The 25,025-nt window shown below is 38.5% G+C and overlaps 1 protein-coding gene across 1 annotated transcript in view; it reads right to left on the bottom strand.

Moving 5' to 3' along the window:
- LOC118826568 (RNA-binding motif, single-stranded-interacting protein 3-like) overlaps nt 1-25,025 on the bottom strand; it is a 115,588-nt gene that overhangs the window by 59,580 nt on the left and 30,983 nt on the right. Inside the window, exons 3-4 of the mRNA XM_036597572.1 lie at nt 23,421-23,479; nt 8,781-8,872 (exon numbers count right to left, since the gene is read on the bottom strand). Of these exons, the coding sequence (XP_036453465.1) occupies nt 8,781-8,872; nt 23,421-23,479 (151 nt within the window). The remainder of the gene's footprint in view (nt 1-8,780; nt 8,873-23,420; nt 23,480-25,025) is intronic.

Genomic DNA, 25,025 nt, shown 5'->3' with positions numbered 1-25,025 from the left:
AGACCATTTCTGATGAGAGAATCTAGTGAGATGGCTAATAAGTTAACAGTCTAGAATCCAATGAAAATGATAATGTGATAGTATTCTAGAACTCAGTGAGAAAGATAACGTGATAGTATTCTAAAATCCAGTGAGAAACACAAGATAGCATTCTAGAACCCAGTCATAATAAATGTGACAGCATTCTAGAATCCAATGAAAAAGATTAATGTGATAGCATCCAGAGCCCAGTGACAAAGATAACTGTGACAGCATTCTAGAACCAGGTAAAAATAAATGTGATAGCATCCAGAACCCAGTGAGAAAGATAAATGTGATAGCATTCTAGAACCCAGTGAAAAAGATATGACAGCATTCTAGAACCCAGTGAAAACAATAAATGTAAGATCATTCTAGAGCCTAGCGAAAAAGATAAATGTGATAGCATTCTAGAACCTCGTGAAAAAGATTAATCTGACAGTAGTGTAGAACATAGTGTAAAAGATAATGGTGACAGTATTCTACAACGCTGTTTCCAAAAAAGTTGGGACGCTGAGCAAAATGTTCATATAAACAGAATGCAATGCACACTCTGTGAGTGTTTGGGAACTGATGAGTCCAGTTGCTGTAGTTTTGAAAGTGAAAGGTTTTCCATTCTTGTTTGAGGATTTCAGCTGCTCGACAGTTCAGCGTCTCCTTTGTCATATTTTGTGTTTCATAATGTGCCAGATGTTTTCAGTGGGTGACAGATCTGGACTGCAGGTAGGCCAGTTTAACACCCAGACTCTTTTAATACAAAGCAGTGCTGCTGTAACACATACAGAATGTGGTTTGACATTGTCTTGCTGAAATAATCAAGGTCTTCCCTGAAAAAGACGTCGTCTGGATGGCAGCATATGTTGCCAAAACCTGTATATATCGTTCAGCATTAATGGTGCCTTTACAGATGAGCATGTCACCCATGCCATGTGCGCTAATGCCCCTCTATACCATCATGAATACTGGCTTTTGAACTGTGCACTGATAACAAGCCACATGGTTTTTAACCCAGAGGATGCACCATCCATGATTTGCAAAAAGAATTTAAAGTTTTAATTCATCAGACCACAGGAAACTTTTCCACTTTGCCTCATTCCATCTTAAATGAGCTCAGGCCCAGAGAAGGTGGCGGCGTTTCTGGATCCTGTTTATATTTGTTTTTTCTTTGCATGTTAGAATTTTAACTTGCATTGGATGCAGTGATGAACTGTGTTCACAGACAGTGTTTTTCAAGTGTTTCTGAGCACATGCCTAAGGGAATCTTTTAATGATAATATGTACCACATTTTTAAGAATCCAGCGAAAAAGAAATGTGATAGCGTTCTAGAATTCAGTGAAAAAGATGAATGTGATAGTGTTTTAGAATCCAGTGAAAAAGTAATGATAGCATTCTAGAACCCAGTGAAATGATAATGTGGTAGGGTTTCTAGAATTGAGTGATAAAAACTTGATAATGTTCTAAAAGCATCTGCTCCTGAATCCAGAAAAAAATCTAATGATCTAGATCCCATCACAAAGCGTTTGTTGAAGAATCCAAGGAGGAAAATCACATCTCTGGAAAACACTGCTGAAGCTGGGGCTCCAGAATCCAATTTGAAAAGCAATATTATAATCCACAGCAAAAGCTGGTGTTACAGAAGGAAGCATGACAGAGCTGATATTGATGTTCTAAGCCTCAGACATACTGTCTCGGTCTCCAAGCTGAACAACTTATCGGCAGACTTCAGTTTGGAGTGAAGTGACTGGCTCAAAAACGGATCCAAAGAGTTTACTTTCAAAAAAGCCAGCACTATTTTTATTAAAGGTGATTAGGTTAAGCTTGGTTTGAGGAAGAACGAAGAACGTGTTGAAATAAACCCACAGATTTCATGATGTTGCTGTTAAATCAAACCCTCATTTATTTTTTTCATTTTCATTAGGGGCTGGAACCAAGTTAACCAGATTAAGTTATTTTATTTCAATATTTGAAAGTTATTAGCTGCCAAAGTGTTAAATTCAACACTTTATAAAATGATCATTACCAACAAGTAGACCAAAACACAATTTAAAAAATGAAATCATTTAATTTGAGCATTTTAAAATAATTAGCTGCCATTTTTCTATAAAGTCAGTAATTTCTATCTGAAGTAATGACTCTCAAGTCAATAATCACATTATGACCTGACCATTACCAAAAAATAGACCAAAAAATTGGCCTGTTATACTATTTACAAACCAAAGATTCAAAGAGTCATTTTACAGCATCATTTTAAAGTAATTTGCAGCCAAAATAACCAAATCAGTGATTTGCAGTAATCTAATTGACTCCTGAGTCAAATTCGACACAATATAAAATGACTATTACCAGTAAGAAGAACATAAATACAAAATATATGGGTTCAGTGCTCGTCATACTATGTACATACCACAGATGAAGTCATTTTTCTTTGCCTGTTTGACGTAATTCGCAGCCAAATTTAGTAAACTGGCATCCAACCTAACTGACCAATAAGTCAGTTTAAATACACTGTAAAACAATCATTATCTAATAAATATTCTCTAAAATTAATAAGGGTTAAAAGTCTAGTGTGCACATACTTGAGATGAACTGAATTTGTGGTACTCAGTCATCACACGGCTCAGTCTACTTGAATCTTAAGTTAAGCAACATTGCTTAAAAGTGCTTGGACCCCTGAATTGTTGCTTGCGGCTATGTTTTCATTTGAAAATGCTCACATGGTCCCTTTTGGTGCCCCTCAAAGTTCTGTATTTCTTTCTCCTGCAAGGTCATCATTTCTGAGATGAGAAGTTTTGTTACAGCAGCCATGAAACATGGCAGTGGCAGGTTTGGGGTGGAATGTATGTGGAGATTCATGAAGTAACTGCTTTTAGAAATAGAAGAAACAGACAAGGAGAGAGGGAGGAGCTGTGAGTTTGTTCAGACTGTGTTTATGGTGACACAGATAGTGTCAAGCCTCATCTCTCTTCTCTCTCAGTTTGGTGCAGAATAATTTGCCTCATGCTGAGCTGCTGCTGTTGATTGAAGTGTAATTAGAAGAGTGAGACAGGGGGAAGCCATCGGAGACACACAGTCAGATGGTGCGTCTCTCTCGCTCTCTCTCTCTCTCTCTCTCTCTCTCTCTCTCTCTTTGCCCTTCAAAACTTTCCTTGATGCTGCAAGGTTGCAGGTACCACAGCTGAGGTGCAACTAATTGCATGTTATGAGTTGCCTGTAACATGATTTCCGTTGCATAAACGCAGCACATTCAGTTAGTCAGCCAAATCAGCAGCTGGTATTTTTAATACCTTTTATCATTTCACTCTATAAAGTCATCTGTGATGCATTACTTACATTTGCATGTTTAATATGTAACCCAATATCATTTTTTTCAGCTGTCTTTGCAATTTTTTTTTTTCTATATTTATGTATCTATCTTGTATCTGTATACTCATGTGTGGTTCCTTATTTATATATTTTACTGTTTTGTCACTTCTGTGTATGTAATGTCTTTAAAAATGAATGTTTAAGTAGCGAATACAGTTGATTTCTCACTCATCTGGTCATAGAAGCACTGCAAGTTCATTGTGGAACACATCTTGGTCTCCTCTTCTGCAACTATTTTAATCATCTTGATTTTTAATCTGAAAATAGCAGCTAAAAAAGGATAAATGGTAGAACAAGCAGCTGTTTGAACTACTAAAAATGAAAAACTACTAATCTTGCATAATATCGATTAGGGGTCTCATTTTCAACCACCCAGTAAACCATGTTCTGTTCATTCTCTTGTCCTTTAAACCAAGCAAATCAATCAGATGAAATGTTTTCATTTGACTTGATCATGTGATACGTTATTGCATTTTGATCAGCTGTTTTCATGAGATTGGTTTCTTGAAGTTGAGGTGCTTGCAACTATTGTGTATAAGTTCCAAGTGAGTTGCAGGAAGTTTTTCATAGTGCAACTCAATGCAATTTAGTTAATTTAGTTTCATGTGAGTTTCAAGCAACAAAAGTTGCATGAATGTCTCTTTGTGTAAAGCCAACCATAACAGTTTTAGTTTCATGTACGTTTCAAGCAACTAAAGTTGCATGAATGTCTCGTTGTGTAAAGCCAACCATAACAGTTTGTTTCATGTAAGTTTAAAGCAACTAAAGTTACACGAATGTCTCATTGTGTAAAGCCAACCACAACAATTTTAGTTTCATGCAAGTTTCAAGCAACTAAAGTTGCATGAACGTCTCATTGTGTAACGCCAACCATAACAGTGTAGAGAGTGGCGTGTGGCTAAGCTTGGCATTAATTAATTTTTACCCATTATTCCACTATATAGTCAATCTGCAGAAATGACAAAACCTATGTAGAGTCCAGGTTTTGCTTCTTTAGCAAAACCTGCACCAGAGCTACAACACTAATGTAGCTAACAGAGGTAATGAAATCATTAGCTTTTAACTAAAGCATCAGCATCTGATCCGTGCATGATCTTTAGCATTTTCTCTTCCCTCTTTAAAGCCACACCCCCTTCCTTTGGCATATCAGCATCACTGGTCAATCCCAACAAGACTGAGTTGCTACACATCCTTGGAAATACATCTCCTCGCTGTTAGAGTGACATATGCTTTGATAACTCTTTGGTCATTCTTTCTGAAAATGCACAAAGCTTTGTCGTAGTCTTGCCCTTTTTTGTCCTAGGAGGCCACCCAGGTACTTGGTCAGTCCCTTGTCATCTCAAGACTGGACTACTGCAACTAACTCCATGCTGGGCTTCCCTCAGTCTTCTTGCGATTGAGCATCAAGTGATGGGCTGCCATAGATGGTTACATGCTAAGATGAAACCTGGCTGTCTGAAGATGACCTGGCTGGACTTCCTATATATGCCCTTAGCATATTTGCAACTGCAGGCATGCAGCAGCACAACTTCTCCATCTCCCAAATTTCACTCATGTCACTCCTCTACTGTGTCCCCTTTAGTGGCCTCCTGCAGCTGCTCTCATTAGATTTTAAACCCTACAAAGCCAAAAATGGACCAGCCCCTCTCACCTGAAGGCAGTGGTGAAATACTGCACCATCTCTCAAGACCCTTGAACCTCAAGGACAGCTCAGCATGATCCACCATCCTTCAAGACTCACAGAAGACAAGCATCAAGATTCTTCTCCACCTGGAGCCCAGATGGTGGAACTAATATCCCCCGACTCTCCAAACAGCCCCTTGCTGTCTTCAAATACAGAACGGAGACCTACCTCTTCCAAAAGGATTTAAATGAACTCTAACCTTTATGTCCAGGTTTCAGCACTCATTCCTGCTTTTTGCAGTTTATTAGCTTAGCACACTCTTTGAATTCTTTTTCGCACTTACGAATATGGCCAGCACTTCTGCAAGTCACCCTGGATAAAAGCTTTGCTAAATGCTGTAAATGCTAAATGACTCTGCTGAACTCCACACTGCCACTTTCACTCTGCATATAATATATGTATACTTGCAATAGCTATATATTTTTTTACCACTCTACCGTCCTTAATTGTACGTGTTGTAACCACAGCATTACATGTTGTAACCACAGCATTGCTTACCATAGTTACTTTCCTGCACTTTACATGATATATATTTATGATATATATAATAATTTTGCACTTCTGGTTACATGCTAACTGCATTTCATTGGCTTTCTTGAATATAATCTAATTTAATCTAAATATGTGAATGTGAATTTATATGTAGTTTCACAAGCCTGACTTCTGCTGCTTTTTGTTGTTTAAAACGGCCAAAAAGTTCAAGTTCAACTGCTTCCTTTAACAGGAAAGGGCCGTCTGATTGACAGGCTAAATAACCAATCATTGACAGTTGTTTCCATGATGTCTACAAGCAGTTTTCAAAAATGGAATACAACAAAAACACACCCGCAGGAAACAAAGTGGCGTGTGTGTTGTAGGTTATGTAATTTACTCACTACTAAGAAAACATTGAATAGCTTTTAAAGTCATGATCCTGTGAACCTCACGTTTTTCAAACCAGCGATCTCAAAACTCACACCAACAGACCGATAACGGTTTACTTTCAGACAGATTAAAACCAATACAGAGTCCAAGTGCGTACACATGGACGTGTGGATAGCCAGTCAGGATGCAACCATACCGTCACAGTGAAGATAGCTGTGGTGACCTGAACATGCAACACATATCAGACATCTGTAGGTGGCGCATCGAAGGCTGAGATCACAATATACATAAACCCTGGTAAAGGCAATCAATGGAGCCACATTTGAGCTAAAATAATCTCAGACTCAGAATCTGAAATTATCTCACTTCACAAGATGAGAAGATCATGCCTTTTCCTCTGTGGGCCAGAAATGACCTCTTGTTGATGACCTTAATGACCTTTAATCCCACCTACCTCTCTTTCAGTTCAGATTAACAAAACCAACTTCCATCGCAAAGCTCAGGCTGTTGTCCAAAAATCAAACCAAACTCGCATTTTAGTCCCTTTTTTCAGTTCAGCTCAGTTTGATATTGGCAGGATGAATGATGGTACATGTCTCTAGCTGAAGCTTGGGTCACAAAGTTTGGGAATATTAAGTAACATTAAAATTGGACTTTTCAGAGTCAGTAAAAGTGTTTCTCTGTCTCTCTCTGTCTGTGTCACTTTCTCATGTCTTCTTGTATTTAATGAACACTGCGTTTCATTGCTTCTCTGATTGATTTCCTCTGTAAGTCTGAGCTCTGTTATCCTCTGTAATGATGTATTGATGTAGTTACTCTTTAAATGAACCAAATTAAACAGAGTTTGCCCAAACACTGCAAAAAATAGTATCTTGTCAAGTAATATTATCTTAAATGTGGTCGATATATCCAATATTTCTCTTGTTGAGATTGTTGGAAGCTTATTTCATGATTATTTAACTTATTTCCAAACATTTTTTGCTTGTTTTAAGTAATTTTATTAAGTAATATCACCTGACTGTATTGGCAGATAATTTTGCTTGTTGTAAGAAATGGGCTTGGAACCAGCAAAATTACCTCCCAGTGCCATGAGATCATTTTACTTAAAAACAGGTTGAAAGTGTCTAGAAATAAGTTAAATAATCTAATAATAAGTGATTTTTCCACTAGAATTAAGATCATTTTACTTGAAAAGATACTATTTTTGCAGATGCAGCTCTCATATTAGTGCTGTTAGAATAAAATATTGTTATTTGTTATTTTTTATTTCTTGACGTGAAAATATCAGCTGCTCTTTACATTGTGTGGAAATTTTATGACAAATAGACTAGTGGAAATTATCCAAAATGTTAAAATTTTGTGCAATTGTTTTTACATGAATTTTCATAGAATATTAAGAAAGTTTCCTGCATCTCCTGTAAAGTTAACATTTTGGAGATACAAGGTTTTAGTAATGATCTGTTTGAGGCACATACTTGTCAGTCTGCAGAACCGATATCAAGAACGTCAGTGATCAAAACAAAGTCAGCCTTCTCCAATAAAAACATTAGCACAACTTGGAGTCAGCAGGGTTCCCGTCATACTTCCACAGTGACTGAAAAACTCATTTAGTTCTCCCAAACAAATATAATTTTCAGCCAGAACAGAACTGACCTTTGTGTCCAGCATATTCTTTTGTGTTCTGTTATCCACAAACCAATAAACAGCAGTGCATCCAAAAGTGGTTGTTTAATACCATGACATTTCAGAGCAGGACCCCAAAGAGGGTCCACTCAACTGCCTGACCAACTTAAAGTATTGTATCGAGCCAAACTGGGAGGAAAAATAACCCAAATTAAATCACAAAAAGTTCAGATCACAAACAAACAAAACTGTAGAACTGTAGATCAGAATTTATATCACAATACCTACATTTAGAGTCAGTTATTCATTCACCCTAATGAGAAACTGTAGAACAGACTCAGTTTATATCACAATACCTACATTTAGAGTCAGTTATTCATTCAACCTAATGAGAAACTGTAGAACAGACTCAGTTTATATCACAATACCTACATTTAGAGTCAGTTATTCATTCAACCTAATGAGAAACTGTAGAACAGACTCAGTATCATACCCTAATGAGAACTGTGAACAGACTCAGTTATATCACAATACTACATTTAGAGTCGGTTATTCATTCACCTAATGAGAAACTGTAGAACAGACTCAGTTTATATCACAATACCTACATTTAGAGTCGGTTATTCATTCAGCCTAATGAGAAACTGTAGAACAGACTCAGTTTATATCACAATACCTACATTTAGAGTCGGTTATTCATTCACCCTAATGAGAAACTGTAGAACAGACTCAGTTTATATCACAATACCTACATTTAGAGTCAGTTATTCATTCAACCTAATGAGAAACTGTAGAACAGACTCAGTTTATATCACAATACCTACATTTAGAGTCAGTTATTCATTCAACCTAATGAGAAACTGTAGAACAGACTCAGTTTATATCACAATACCTACATTTAGAGTCAGTTATTCATTCAGCCTAATGAGAAACTGTAGAACAGACTCAGCTTATATCACAATACCTACATTTAGAGTCAGTTATTCATTCAACCTAATGAGAAACTGTAGAACAGACTCAGTTTATATCACAATACCTACATTTAGAGTCGGTTATTCATTCAGCCTAATGAGAAACTGTAGAACAGACTCAGTTTATATCACAATACCTACATTTAGAGTCAGTTATTCATTGAGAAACTGTAGAACAGACTTGGTTTGTACCAAATTCCAGACTAGACATCACAACAGAGATTCAGAGTTGGGGTTATAGGTGAAGATGTCCTACCTTGGCCATCTGTGCTTGGACTCCAGTGGCTTTGAGGGATGACACGGCTTTCTGAGCAGCAGCAGGACTGTCAAAATCAACAAAACCATAACCTACAGAGAGATAGAGAGCGAGAGAGAGAGAGCGCGAGAGAGAGAGAGAGCAAGAGAGAGAGAGCAAGAGAGAGAGAGAGAGAGATTAGGGAGTGGTGTAAAGCACAGTACCACTGGACTCTGGATTTGGCAAATACCACGAATCTGGGTTTGGTGAATACCAGTACAACGTTACCTGCCTGACTGCACTGTGCCAGCTGTACAGTTTGGTGGAGGAGGGATGATATGGGGCTGTTTTTCAGGGGTTGGTCTAGAACCCTCAGTTCCAGTGAAGGGAGATCTTAATGCTTCAGCACCAAGACATTTTGAACAACTGTACACTTCCAACTTTGTGGGAACAGTTGACTGAGCCTCAGTGCACAAAGCAGCTCCATAGCGAGTGGGCTTTGTAAGGGAGGGCTTTAACCGTTAATGGTTGGCTCACTTCAGTATGGCTATCTTTCTGGTTTGCAAACCGTTTCTAAGTAGCTCAATGTGAAAATAAAGACACGTTTTTTGCTACAACTTCCACTCATCGTCTCCCTCAATTGTTTATGAACTGGCTGGAGGCCGATCCATAACAGTATTAACACGTTTGAATACATGATTTAGTACCACTTGAAAATGTTTGACTAGGAACAAATTCATTTTACTGCAAGATATCGACCCCAAGCACACGACTGAGAAGATCAAGATGTCCTAATCAAACAAAGAAGCTGCTGATGAAGCTGCTCAGAACAATGGACTGACCATCTCCACAATTTCACTGAATGTGTTTGGGAATACTTGGATTGTGAGAACTTCTAAGACTGAAACTTTGGAGATGTTTACTAGACAAGGCTTAGCTTGTTCATGCACCCTGGACAGATCCCAGTATGGTGTAATTTTTTACTGGGCTGTGCAGGCTCCTCATGGTAAACTCACCTTTCCAGACCGTCCAAATGCACCATTACAGCATCAGATATAATTATTATAATTATTAAAATGTTTAAGTATAAATGAACAGTAAGACACATAAGCTGAGCTGCCTGCAGTCACGGTGTTTCAGTGGTCAGTGTTCAGTCCACAGCTGAGAGACACTTCACCATCACAGCTCTCGAGTGAGAGGAGAGAGAGATGGAGTGATGAGAGAGTGATGGAGGGATTATGAGTATCAGATACTTTCGTCCTGCAGCTTCACTCACACACTGACCCGTCTGTTTAAAACGCCCACCGGTCAGTCTGAGACTCATAGGCCACAGTCACACATTACTGCTAACACTAACGCTAATGCCACGCTCTTCTGCTCCTTTTCCTTTCTCTCTTTCGCTTCTTCTTCTTCTTCCTCTCTCTCCATTCTCCCAATCATTCCTTTCTCACTCTTTCTTCTTTTCTCTTTATTTCTCTCTATTTTTCTTTCTCACTGCTCTTTCTTGCTCTTTCTCTTTGTCTGTCACTATGTCCGCTCTTTCTCTCTTCTCTTTTTCTCCCTCTCTCTTTTCTTTCTTTCTGTCTTTCCTCTATCTCCTTCCTTTTCTCTCTCTCCTGTTCCACATCTGCACATCTGTCTCAGTCTCTCTGCCTGCTCTCTCCATTGCTTTCTCTCTTTCTTTGTCTCTTTGTCTCTCACTTTTTTCTCTCTTTTTCTATTTTCAATCTCTGTCTCTCATTCTCTGTCTCTGTCCTTTTTTTTCTCTCTCTCTCTCCAGTCTCTCTTTCTCTGTGTTCTCTCACTCTCTCTTTTATTCTCTCACTCTCTCTCTCTCTGTCTCACTTTCTCTTTCTGTTCTCTTTCTCTCTGCTCCCTCTACCTCTCTCTTTCTTCCCTCCTCTCTCTCTTTCTCTCTCCTTTGCTCTCCTCTCTCTCTCTCTCTGACAGGTGAAGTTGGAGACCCACGGTGTGATTTATTAGTTATGACTTATTTATGAGCCACCCGTCTATTCGTCCATCCATCTCTCTCTCTCGCTCTCTCTCTCTCTCTCTCTATATATATATATATATATATATATATATCCTTATTCATTCTATTTCACATTCTTATTCTGCCTCTCTTTCTCGTTTTCCCCATCCCCCACTTTCTCCTCTCTTTTATTCCCTCCCTCCATCTGTCTAGTTCATGTTCTTCCTCTTCTCCTTTTTCTTCTAAGCCTCTCCTTCGGTTTCTCTTTCTCTTTATTCTCTCTTGCATACTCTTTTGTCTACCCCCCCTTTCTGTCTCCTTTTCCCCATCTCTCTTTCCTTATCCCACTCTTTCCTTTTTTTCTCTCTCCTTCTCCTTAATCTTTCTCTCCCTTTATTTTCTTTTGCCTCTCACTTACTTTTTCTCTATTTTTCTTTTTCCTTTCTCTCTCGCTTTTCTTGCTCTTCTTTTCTTTCTTTCTATTTTCTCGCTCATTATTTTTCTTTTTTTTCCCTCTCTTTTCTTCCTCTCCCTCTGTTCTCTCTATCCCTCGGTTCACGCTGCAGTATCTGTGGTTAAAGGGTCACAGCGGTGTTAATTAAAATTTCATGCTGGATTAAAAGGTGTGCTCATGGAGAGAGAGAGTGAGAGAGAGAGAGAGAGAGAGGAAGAGAGAGAGAGAGAAAAAGAGAGAGAGAGGAGGGCGAGAGAGAGAGGATTAAGAGCAGTGCTGTAGGTGTTGAGTGTATTTACTGTAATGAGTTATTAAATAAGCCCGCAGTGTTGATGTGGATCAACTGCTTATTAACTTAGCAGAGAAACTGCACAGCACTTTTAACGCTGTGAGGAAGAGGAGGAAGAGGAGGAGGAGGGGCAGCTCCTCAGAGCCAAAACACCTCCTCACACAGCATCTCCCCTCATTCAGCTCCATCTGTAGAGCTCAGAATAAACAGATAACAGGAATATGAATATTAGTAATCAGTGCTCTATTCATCCATTTCTACTGTCTGTTTTACTCTTGTTTAAATAATTGAATTAAACATATTTGTACTTAGATGAATAAAGTTATTGTGCATCTCAAATTAGGGTGTTATACTGTAATACAACCCCATTTCCAAAAAAGTTGGGATGCTGAGCCGAATGTAAATAAAAATAAAATGCAATGATATGCAAATCATGTAAACCATATTTTTAAAGGAAAAGACAACATATCAAATGATAAACATTTTAACATCACTCTGTAAGTGTTTGGGAACTGAGGAGACACTGCTGTAGTTTTGAAAGTGAAACGTTTTCCTGTTCTTGTTTGATACAGGATTTTAGCTGCTCAATAGTTCGAGGGCTCCTTTGTCATATTTTTCTTTTTATAGTGCACCAAATGTTATCAGTGGTGACAGGTCTGGACTGCAGGCAGGCCAGTTTAGCACCCAGACTCTTTTAATACAGAGCAATGCTGCTGTAATACATGCAGAATGTAGTTTGACATTGTCTTGCTGAAATAATCAAGGCCTTCCCTGAAAAAGACGTCGTCTGGATGGCAGCTTATGTTGCCAAAACATGTATATATCGTTCAGCATTAATGGTGCCTTCACAGATGTGCACATCACCCATGCCATGTGCACTAACGCACCCGTATACCATCATGAATACTGGCTTTTGAACTGTGTACTGATAACAAGCTGAGTGGTCTTTAGCCCAGAGGACACAGTGTCCATGATTTCCAAAAAGAATTTCAAATGTTGATTCGTCAGACCACAGGACACTTTTCCACTTCACTTCAGTCCATTTTAAATGAGCTCAGGCCCAGAGAAGGTGGCAGCATTTCTGGATGCTGTTTATATTTGGTTTCTTCTTTGTGTTTTAGAGTTTTAACTTGCATTTGTGGATGCAGTGATGAACTGTGTTCACAGACAGTGGTTTTCACAAGTGTTTCTGAGCCCATGCAGTGATTTCCTCTACAGAATCATGTCTGTTTTTAATGCAGTGTTGTCTGACGGCCCAAAGATCACGGCCAGCAAATACTGGTTTTTGGCCTTGTCCCTTACATACAGAGATTTCTCCAGATTCTCTGAATCTTTCAATGATATTATGTACTGAAGATGATGAAAAACAAAAGTTCTTTGCTATTTTATGTTGAGAAACATTATTCTTGACAATTCAAGAATAATGTTTCTACTATTTGATGGTGCAGTCTTTCACAGAGTGGTGAACCCCTCTTCATCTTTACTTCTGAAAGACTCCGCCTCTCTGAGATGCTTTTTTTCACCCAATTATGTTACTGACCTGTTGCCAATTAAACACCAGGTGTTTTTTTAGCATCACACAACTTTACCAGCCGTTTGTTGCCCCGTTCCAACTTTTTTGGAATGTGTTGTTGGCATCAAATTCAAAATGGTCATATATTTTTCAATAAACAATAAAATTTCTCAGTTTAAACATTTGATATGTTGTCATTGTACTGCCAATGAAATATAGGGCTTAAAAGATTTGCACATCATTGCATTTTATTTTTATTTAGCTTTTGCACAGCATCCCAACTTTTTTGGAAATGGGGTTGTTTATTTTGAACAGGTGAATAATTATTATTACATTTTACTTGTAACTCATAAACAGTACATTAAACAAACGTCCAGTAAGGACCACACTCACTTCTGACTCAAACTCAAACAGAGATATACAGAGACTTTTAACTACACAGACACAAATACAAGGGTTCTTATATCTTTTGGTGCTACTTAGAACCATTAAAAAATCTTTCAAAATGATTTAGATCACAATAAAGAAAGTTATACATTCAAATGAGGAAGGAGCAAGGCTCAAATAGAGGAGCTTTCTAAGACTATGAGGAAGAACCACTGAGAGGATCCAAGACTCAAATAGAGGAGCTTTCTAAGGCTATGAGGAAGAACCACTGAGAGGAACCAAGACTCAAATAGAGGAGCTTTCTAAGACTATGAGGAAGAACCACTGAGAGGAACCAAGACTCAAATAGAGGAGCTTTCTAAGGCTATGAGGAAGAACCACTGAGAGGAACCAAGACTCAAATAGAGGAGCTTTCTAAGACTATGAGGAAGAACCACTGAGAGGATCCAAGACTCAAATAGAGGAGCTTTCTAAGACTATGAGGAAGAACCACTGAGAGGATCCAAGACTCAAATAGAGGAGCTTTCTAAGACTATGAGGAAGAACCACTGAGAGGAACCAAAACTCAAAGGGGGAAGCTCCCTACGAGCATGATGAAGAACCAATGACTCTAAATGAAAAACTATCTATGTTCATGAGGAGGAAACACTGGGAAACTGCTAAATAGGGTCTAGAATGATGGAACAGGAGAACATAAGAAAAGTTGAGAGCTCAGATGAGAACATCAGTGGGTTTGCTGGAGTGCTTGTCGCAGTAGGAGATGAATGATGAGACTAAGAGCTGGCAAAAGTACCAAAAAGAACAACCACACAGGGAGGAAGACAAGTGACAAGCCGGCGCCGAGTTTTCAAGGACAAAGCCAACGCGTCAGGAAACCGCAGCAGCGCCCGAGTCCATCTGTCTGACCGTCAGGAGGAAATCTACGGCTACCAGCATGAAAACATGTCACCGCAACCAAACAGGCAGCTCCCACTGAACACAGCCGAGGAAAAACACGCCCGTCACAAACCATCAGCACATAATCAGTAACAACAAGAGCTGCGAGAAAAACAACATCTGAGCCTCAACGACTTCAGACAGTTTAAAACACAGAGAATAATTATTTCGAAACACAAATCAAAACTGTAGAATCCACCACAGATGAGATGTAGAGAGACTCAAAAAGAATGACGCAGAGTGGGGTAACTTGGGGGAGGAAGACCCTCCTGGTAAGATCTCCCCCACCTTGCTGGATCAAATAATGGGGTCAAATCTAATCTCAACACATTCACTGAATGGCTACGGCCTGATTAACTCAGAAATTTCATCTGCGTTCCTGGGACTGATAGGCCCTTTTCACATTTCCACATTTTTCTGCGGGAAATTCTCATTGCAGGTGATGCTGCTTCTGCTAAAGCAATTACAACAGTAACAATGAGAAGTTAAGCATGTACAGCTCGCTCAAGTGTACGAGTTTGAAGCAAAAACAGCCTCATCTCAATTTCAGTGGTTTGTTAGCTGATGATGAGCAGAGGAGATTGGGTTTGTGCAGTTAACAAAGAAATAAACTGTCATAGAAAGGGAAAGAACCTCTGTATCTTCGAATCTATATTTCACCACTGCTGACTATCATTACACTGAACGCAGTTTGTGCTTTAAAGTGGCTGCTGCAGCCGCTTTCAGAGGAACAGTTTTCATTTTCCCCCTTTTAAAAACTGTCGGTATCTGAGAGAGCGAGTGCTCAGCAAGGAGCAGATGTTTGTGCTCTGGAGCCGAGGGTCGTGTAAAATGTCTACAGTGGCGCTACGGACCCTGACGACCTGGCGCGCCCCCTGGCACGTGGGCATGATTAGCTTTTTGCCACTTGAACTAGTTTTTGTTAGCAAGCTGTTACTATACTCTGATAGCTGTGAAGGAATTTTTCCACTAATCATTTACAACCCCATTTCCAAAAAAGGTGGGACGCTGCGCAAAATGTAAATAAAAACAAATGCAATGATGTGCAAATCATTTAAACCATATATGTTATTGGTAAAAGTACAAAGACAACATATCAAATGTTGAAACTGAGAAATGTCAATGTTTTTCGAAAAATATATGACCATTTTGAATTTGATGCCAACAACACGTTCCAAAAAAGTTGGGACGGGGGCAACAAAAGACTGGTAAAGTTGAGTAGTGCTTAAAAACCACCTGGTGGTTAATTGGCAACAGGTCAGTAACATGATTGGGTATAAAAAAGCATCACAGAGAGTCTTTCAGAAGTACAGATGAGGAGGGGTTCACCACTCTGTGAAAGACTGCACCATCAAATAGTGCAACAATTCAAGAATAACATTTCTTAATATAAAATAGCAAAGAACTGTTGCTTTTCGTCATCTACAGTACAGAATATCATTAAAAGATTCAGAGAATCTGGAAAAATCTCTGTATGTAACGGACGAGGCCAAAAACCAGTATTTGCTGGCTGTGATCTTTGGGCTCTCAGGTGGCACTGCATTAAAAACAGACATGGTTCTGTAGCGGAAATCACTGCATGGGCTCAGAAACACTTCTGAAAACCACTGTCTGTGAACAAAGTTTGTTGCTGCATCCATAAATGGAAAACTCTAAAATGCAAAGAAGAAACTGTATATAAACAGGCTCCAGAAATGCTGCCACCTTCTCTGAGCCTGAGCTCATTTAAAATGGAAAAGTGTTCTGTGGTCCGACAAATCTAAATATGATGCCATCCAGGCGACGTCTTTTTCAGGGAAGACAATGTCGAACCACATTCTGCATGTATTACAACAGCATTGCTCCATAGTAAAAGTTTCCGGGCACTAAACTGACCTGAATGCAGTCCAGACCGGTCACCCACTTAAATCATTTGGCACATTATGAAATGAAAAATACGACAAAGGAGACTCTGAACTGTTGAGTAGCTGAAATCTTGTATCGAACAAGAACAGGAAAACATTTCACTTTCTACAGCAGTGTCTCCTCAATTCCCAAATGCTTACAGAGTGTTGTTAAAGAAGAGGTGATGAAACACAGTGGTAAACAGGCCCCCGTCCCAACTTCTTTGGAATGCGTTGTTGGCATCAAACTCAAAATGGGCAAATATTTTTCAAAAAACAATAAAATTCCAACAAAGTTTCAACATTTGATATGTTGTCTTTGTAGTATATTCCTTTAAAAATATGGTTCATATGATTTGCACATCATTCCATTCTATTTTTATTTACATTCCACACAGCGTCCCAACTTTTTTGGAAATGGGGTTATACATCGTGTATTTAGTTTGGACTGCCACATTGTTGTGTGTTTGGTGTTCTCTAACACATTCTTCTGTTTCTTGTAAAAAGGGCCTGTTGTCCTGGAAAGTTTTACGAATCAGCTGGTCTAATTACTTGACATGAGAAAATAAAGTAAATTTAAAATCTACATTTATTTGACATGAAAAAATAAAGTAAATTTACAGTTTAAATTTACTTGACATGAGAAAATGTAAGATTTGTGCATTTATATGAAGTTGTACAAGAACAGCTGTTACAAATATAGAGGGAGCAGAAGGTTTGTTGTCCAGAGGAAAAATACTTTCTCTCGCCTGTGTAGTAACGTTACTTTTATTTCAACTCAGATTTTCAAGAATCAATTCTTCTTCTTCTTCTTTTTTTGCTTTAACTGGCAAAAATCTTCTCCCCTGACTGGACTTCTACAGAGCTGCCACCTCTTAATGACCATCTACAGGAATTCAAGGATTATAAAACTGTGTTACAATCAACACAACATCAGTGTTAGCTATATATAGCAGAAACAATATATAACTAATACTGGCGTCATTGTTTTGAAAATGCTTAATGCTGGATTAGAGCGCCCCCTCTAGTTTGCGCTATCACTGCATAATGTGAATTTGGAGTATTCAGCTGAATAATTAAGAATAAATGCAAAATACTGTTGATGATTTAACCCATTAAATGGCCAGAGCCCACAATTTTATTACACACTTCTATGACCTAAGAACCTAAGAAGGATTACTATTGATCATGAGTTATTCTGCATTGTAAGAATGAAAACCTGCAGCACACTAGCACTTTATGGACACCTTTTAGACCTTTAGGGCTAATGTGGGGCTAATACAACTACACCTAGCTGCAAAACACATGCAAACTCATCTCCGATGAGATAGCTCTAAAATTCTTTGCAGGGGAATAAAAATGACATGCATTGATACAGATATTAAATTTTTGAATAGATTAGACAATAGACATTCGGTAAAAGAATGGTTTGGACATATTATGTAATCTGGAACTTTATTAACAAATAAATAATAAAATAATATTAGTAACAAATATTCAAGACTAAAGCAATCATATAACCGTTACATTCTACTCTCAAGCTTTCTTCAGGAAATGCACTCATTCTCACGACGAGAGACGCCTGCTCAACACAAACGCTGCCCTTTTTTCTTTACTCTATCTTTATATCCTTCTTCTGTTCTTTTCCTGTCTTTCTCTCATTTGTAGGCAGGCCGCAGCATTGCAGTCAGGTCAGCTATCACCCAGGGAAAAGCCCCGCCTGCTGTAAAATGATTCTTATTGAAACGTTTTATTATATTAGCCAGCAGAGGCGAGATAGTGGAACAACCAATTAAGTCATCAGCCTGGCCGGAACGGGCCATATTTCACCCTGCGCTGAGACTCCGGGGCTGCAGGCTGCTTTATTTTCTCCCAGGTGATATTAATGGCTGTGTAAAACCACCCCATTCCCATCCCCCAGCACCCCCACCCGCCGTCTGCCCCTGCTGCTACAGGCTCAGAGCCAGAATGGAGCCCAGTGGGGAGCCCCCAAACCTGCAGCTTTCAGGACAGTATGGAGGTGCTACTGTGTACCCTCTGCCAACTGAGCAAAAAAACAAGCTGTGGAACCTCTGTGGTCGGACTGAGGGTCCTAACCCAAACAAGTCATCGTCGAAAGCTTTTGCGGTACAGTAGAATTACACATCCATCATTTCCACTGCCACCCGACTCGTACCATACCTGAGTACCCCTGCTGAATTTGGGTACCAGGTGTGCTGAGCCAGAACATATGGGTGGAACTCATACTGGACAGATGATCATTTTTTAGACTCCTTTTTTTTGGAAACTCCTGTTTTTTCACTGACTTTCTTCTTCATTAATTTCAATTTCTGACTAAAACGGAGGGAAAAAACTTTGGAAAAAGGTGGAAACTTTATCTACCAGGCCAGATTTCATACTTATGTGCCATGAAACCAAATGTCAATAACTCACTGAACTGCGGTTAAACCTCCAGTATCACTGGAATATTCAAAGAAATTGCAGTGAGCAGTGGTGAATAAACTCTGAAGAGAGACAGAGAGAGAGAGACAGAGAGAGAGAGAGAGAGAGAGAGAGAGGATCCTCAGGATCGATCACTTTGGTAACACAGCAGAAACCAAACCAGACAAACCAAAAAATAAACGAATTAATGTGTAGGTGCGACTTCAATATGCGCTCATAATGTGTCTGAAATCAACATTTGATTTACTAAGACTGCAGCAAACTGTTTAGCTCCACCCATTAACTGTTCACCAGTGAATCATAGGGTTTAAAAGGCCATCAACAAGCAAAATGTTCAGTCGTGAGGAGTATTCGATGTTAATAAGGAAAGTTCTGTTCCACAGGGCCGTTATTTTATATCACCGGGTGTACATACACATTTTGCGCTGCATCTGGTCCTGAGAGTTTAAGCAGTGTTCTTGTGGTGGCGAACACTCTTTCGGCCCATGTTTGAGGCTCATGCTCTGTCTAAACCCTGTATCTGCTGCTGTTGTTAAAGTCAGTCTCTCTACATGTCTTTTGAGACTCTAACACACATTTACGCCTGGTTTTAGAATGCAGAAGTAATATGGCACAAAACTGGCCGCTCAAACTTTAGTAAATCAAGCAGAATCTGTAATCAGTTATACTTATAATGTCAAGGGCTGGGTAGTAACAGAGTACATGTAACGCTGTTACAATACCAGGATACCAAAAAATGTAACTGTATTCCACTACAGTTACAGAAAAACGACAGTAATCAGATTACAGGTACATTATAAGACTAGAGTGACTATCAGATGGATTATACCTGAACCACAGACACACAAACCCATTTCTCTTTGATGAAATTCACTGTTTTGAATGATAAATATCTCAGGATTCTTGTAGCTTTGAAGAGTTTTTCATTTTGGGAAGCAGTTGGGACTGCAGCAGAGAAATCTGAAGATCCAACTTTCTCACAATTCACTGTCTTTTCAAATATCTACAGAAAATTTAGTAAAATTTAAAAGTATTTTGTTTTTACTGTTATAACTAAGATGTGCAGCGTTCTCCCAAGGATTTAAATGAGGAATTTAGCCTGATTCTACATAACAGCTGATTCCACAACAGCAAACTGATCTGGAAATGAGATCTATTGTTGTTGTTTAAAATTATACTGTGAACTTAAAAAAGTTAGTGTTCAGGCTGCTTTAAAATTTTGAGTTAACTGCATTTCAAATAGTAAGTGAGCAGAACAAGAATCTGTGTTTTATGCTTTTTTTTATTTTTAAAAAAAATCAAGGAAGCCTGAACATTCAGCATTGCTATAAATCTCACTTTCGCTAACGTGCTGAAGGGGATTATTATTAACATTAACTAAGAAGAATAATGTGGAACAGAATTCACTGCTCAGAGTCTCGTGAGCAGTAAATCTGATTTCATTTTTGCGTACATGATTTCAATTTTCAGTAATTTTTAAATGGTGGGAGCAAAAATGTTAAAATGTGTAAATCATCACTATTCGTAAGCAAAACTCAGCTTTGACTTTGTGTGAAATTAATGCCTTTAAAACTCTTGGAACATGTTTAAAAATGACCATACAAACTGTTTGACTGTACACATGTACAAGTACTTTCTTAAACATTTTATAAAGCTACCTTGTGATTTTTAAAACAGTCATCACAGAGTCTATATTTCTTCTTGAAATGCCACACTGTAGCAGCCAATCAGCGCAGCTGATGAATGTAGGATAACCAATCAAAATCCATGTTTTACCCACGTACCTAAGCAATAGGCTTATGCTTGGCTATGAAACCTATTTAATGAGCCTTTACACTTTTTAAATGATTAAGTAAGAATTCGTAGCAGCAGAAGGTAAGCTGAGCAGGTAGTAACACTGCCAACTGACCAACTAATTCAAAATATGGATTTTTTTCAGATAAGAAGCAGTTATTTAGTTAACAATTGCTAATATTTACTAGTCAGGCTTGTAGCTATTTAAATCATCATTTCTGCAAAACAGAGAACTAACCTGCAGCTGAATTCATCAGAGAGATCAGTCACTGATCACATAATATATATTCATCATTAGAGGTTATTAGCTGCTTGAGAATAAAACAACTAAAGTTTATTAAACTTACCTTCATTATCTAGATAATGGTAGTCAGCCAGCTAGCTAACTAATATCCAGCTTAATTAGCTAAATTGCCTAATCTTCAAAGCAGCTATTAGCTAGCTAAAATAATGCCATAGAAGTACATTTTGAACATTTTATTAGTTTATTTGATAAGATTACTACTACAATATTCTACAATTTTTACGCTCAGCAGTCAAAAGTATGTCAAGGCAATGAGTCACTCTTAAAAAGATGGTTCTTCAAGCGTTCTTGAGTAAAGACAGTGGCTCTATATAGAACCATGGGTCACACTTTATTTGGATGGCACACTGTAGATGCTCAGTATATCTTTAAAATTCAACTAAACATCTGTTAAATGCAACTGAACTTTAAGTTGAGTGTTATCTGGAGGATCCACTGTAAATGGTTTGTAGATGCTCAGTCTGTTTATAAGTAACATTCAACTAAATATCTACTGGTTGTAACTGAGCTACAAGTTCAGTGTGAAAAAGTTTATTAAATCTAACCCTAAACCTAAACCTAACCTTAACCTCAAGGCTAAACTTACATCTACTCCTAAACTTAACCCTAACCACAATGTTGATAATCAACTGAACATCAACGGAAAGTTGGTTAATGAATTAAGTGTCTGTAGAGCATCTATAGGGGACCATCCAAATAAAGCGTGACTGAACCATGAACACTCAGAGAACCCTTTGCGTGCTTAAATGGTTCTTTGCATGGTGACATTGTTTTTCAGATTGATGGAGAATCCATTGTATATAGTTCTACATAGAACCATTTTGAAAATGGATCTCTATAGTACCAAAATGGCTTCTTCTGTTGTTACAAGCTTGACATTGCAACAATACGAGAACCCTTTTTGGTGCCATGTAGAACCATATCACCTTGCAAAGAACCATGTAAGCATCCAAAGGGTTCTTTGAATGTTTGTGGTTCTATATATCACCAGTGTCATTGCTTAAGAACCCTTGAAGAACCATCTTTTTCAAGAATGTAGACATAAGAGTTTTGCTATTTTGAAAGTGAAATCTGTCATTTTCAGTAATCACAAAACTGCACTGAACACAGACAGAACCTTATGATTCTAAGCTGAGGAAATTAATTAAATATTTAACTAAATGTGAAATATCTACATGAGTCATCCACATAAAGCAGTGGACACCAACCCTCCTTCTGGAGATCTACGTCCCTGCAGGTTTCACCCCCAACCAAAATCTAACACAACAGATTATCTAGGACTTCTGAGGGCAGTAATAAAGAGGTCAGGTGGGGTGAATTAGGGTTGGAACTGAAGTCCGTGGGGTTGTAGATCTCCAGGAACAAGGTTGATGACCACTTACATAAATTACATCTGTCCTTATTTCTTGTGTTTGTCTCTTATTTAAGCAGGCCAGTGTTGAAATGTTATAGTGACACAGGCTGCTGCTGTAGCGGCAGTTCACTGGTCGTACACCATTAATCGTCTCAACAACACACACTCACTAACCTGCATGTAGAAACCAGCAATTATCTTTTTTTCGCAGAACTCGGTCCTCATTAGACCACCTAACCACCCTGACTCAGCTTAGTGTGAAGTGTTCATTCTGGCTCTCCACCTAAGAATGCCTGAAGAGTCAGGGAAAGCAATTAAAAGTGCAGATGGAGTTTCGGTGTTGCTTAATTGGTGTGCATGTTCACCCCTGAGCTAGCTCTAATGATAACTTCTCACTTTAAAGAGAAATTCCACCAATTTCAAAGATTTTCTCCATAATTGAGCGTTTGAGATGTAAACAGAGTGATTCAGAGTGGTTTGGTGTGAGATGGTTCAGATGTCTGTACAGTGGTGGTGATAGAAACCAGGGGTCGCCATGACTACAACACAAATATAGACATTTTATTTACTATCCAGAACCACCAGTGAACCTACACGAGTCTTCTGAGTTTATATGGAATGTTGATGGAAAATAGTGGAAAATCTGAAATAATAATAACTCTTTTCTCACAACGCCCTGCATGTATCCCTCCACCATGAGTGGATTTAGAAAAAAACATTCAGGCCTACAACCTCCTCATATGTCTCATTATCATAACCATTTCATGTAGTAACTTTCTGTGAGGGAGCTTTTAGTGGTGGACGTCTGGTTCCTATCACCACCACTGTGAACAATTCAGACAATTCAGAATGGAGCATTTCACTCCAAACCTGACTTAACAATTTAATTATGTACAAATTTTGAAAAATTGTTCAATTTCTTCATTAAATCCTTCAACAGCATCCAAAATAAAAACTGAAGCAAAGCAGAAATACAGTGGCTCCAGAATCGCACAGGAAACATATCTTCTTTTTCCTTTTTTGTTTGTTTTTTTGGATTTGGGTGATGGGCAGCATGAGACATGTGAAGTTCCACCACATCCTTACAAACTGCTGTTAATTCATCATTGGAGCTCAACGTGCTTGGAGGAAAACTTGGACTCTTGGACTCCCAGAAATGGACGACTGTGGCATCAACAGAAATCAAATCAAAACCTGCTGACAATAGAGCCAACGCATACAGAGTTGCAAAGCCTCTACTTTAAAGAAAAAATGCCTCTGTAGGTCCAAATGCACAACAAACCGGGAAGGTTACTGACAGAAACACACTTCACCAAGAGAGGTGGCCCATTACCTTTACACTGGTTAGTGTTCTTGTCCAGGATGGCCTTGGTGGACACAATCTTCCCATATCTGCAGAAAAGAGAAAATAAAAGAAAGCACAGGCTTCAGTCGCTGCACAGTTATTACACTGAACTGTGGTAATTGATTTATTTAGTGATCAATAAAATAAATATAACTAGTTTGAGTTAATGTCTTGCATTCATCATATATTCAGCTATTACTGAGTGTGTGTGTGTGTGTGTGTGTGTGTGTGTGACAAGGTTACAGACAGTTCACAGAATAACTGCCAGGAATGAACAGGAAATGAACTTGAGGCTAACAGTAAGGTGCAAGTTTCATACCATCTCTGAGTTTTTGGTAGAAAGGGTCTTCACCCTTAACCGTCACAACAAACTGTCTCTGTATTTCATGTTTGGGATTTTGATTTTGACCAATCATGTACTTGTAACCATTTATGGAAATGTATATTGTCTGTCATGGTCTGTCATGTCATGATCTTGTTGCCTATATCTGTAGAGGCAATCATGAATATCATCCCCAAGCTTGTGACCAGAGAATCTTCTAAATAAAAAGACATCCTTTTTCACAAATCTTCATTTTTAACAGAATTTCTACCCCATTACTAAACTAAAACCTTCATAACCACCTGGGATACCATAGCAATGGTCTAGCAACACCTGGAAAACCATAGCAAAGCCTAGCAACGCCATAGCATCCACCTGAGATACCGTAGCAATGGCCTAGCAATACCTTTGCAAACACTTTGGATACCATAGCAATAACCTAGCAACACCTTAGCAACTACCTAGAACAGCATAGCAGCAGCCTTGGAACACCTTAGCAACCACCTGGAATACCATAGCAATAGCCAAGCAGCACCATAGCAACTACGTGGAATAGCATTAGAACAGGCTAACAGCATCTAAGCAACCACCTGGAATACCAAAGCAATAGCCTAGCAACACCTTAGCAACCACCTGAAATAGCATAGCAGCAGCCTAGCATGACCTAAGCAAACCACCTGGAATACCATAGCACTAGCCTAACAACACCTAAGCACCCACCTAGAATAGCATAGCAGCAGCCTTGCAACATCTTAGCAACTACCTGAAATACCATAGCAATGGCCTAGCAACACCATTGCAACCACCTGGGATATCATAGCAATGGCTTTGTCAAGCCAACTCTTCATGTTCATTCACAAACCTTATACTTATTGTACTTTATATTTATAATTCTAACAAATGTGATCATTTTAAAAATCTGAAACTTCACCTTTGGATTTTGTCCTTTATTCTTTCTTACTCTTTGTTCTTTATATCTTTTTTATATGTTTACACATTTTCTTCTTTTACATCCTTTATACTGTTTATACTTTTGTCATTTTTATATGTATGTCATGTTTATACATTACTGTCCTTTTATACCCCTTATTTTTTTATTCTATATGCCGGTTTGAATTATATTGTGACAACAATATAGCAAAGTGGAACATTTAAAGCTAGAAAGACAAATTAACAAGGACAGCCAGTGTCACTGACATGAAACACTGCTTTTATGAAGCATCAAAAGCTATTTGAGTGCTTATGGCACCCTCTTGTGGAGAATCTTTAGC

This window comes from Colossoma macropomum, unplaced genomic scaffold (genome assembly GCF_904425465.1).
Source record: "Colossoma macropomum unplaced genomic scaffold, Colossoma_macropomum, whole genome shotgun sequence".
NCBI lineage: Eukaryota > Metazoa > Chordata > Actinopteri > Characiformes > Serrasalmidae > Colossoma > Colossoma macropomum.
The sequence above is the reverse complement of the archived record's forward strand: the minus strand, read 5'-3'. Positions and strand labels throughout refer to the sequence as shown.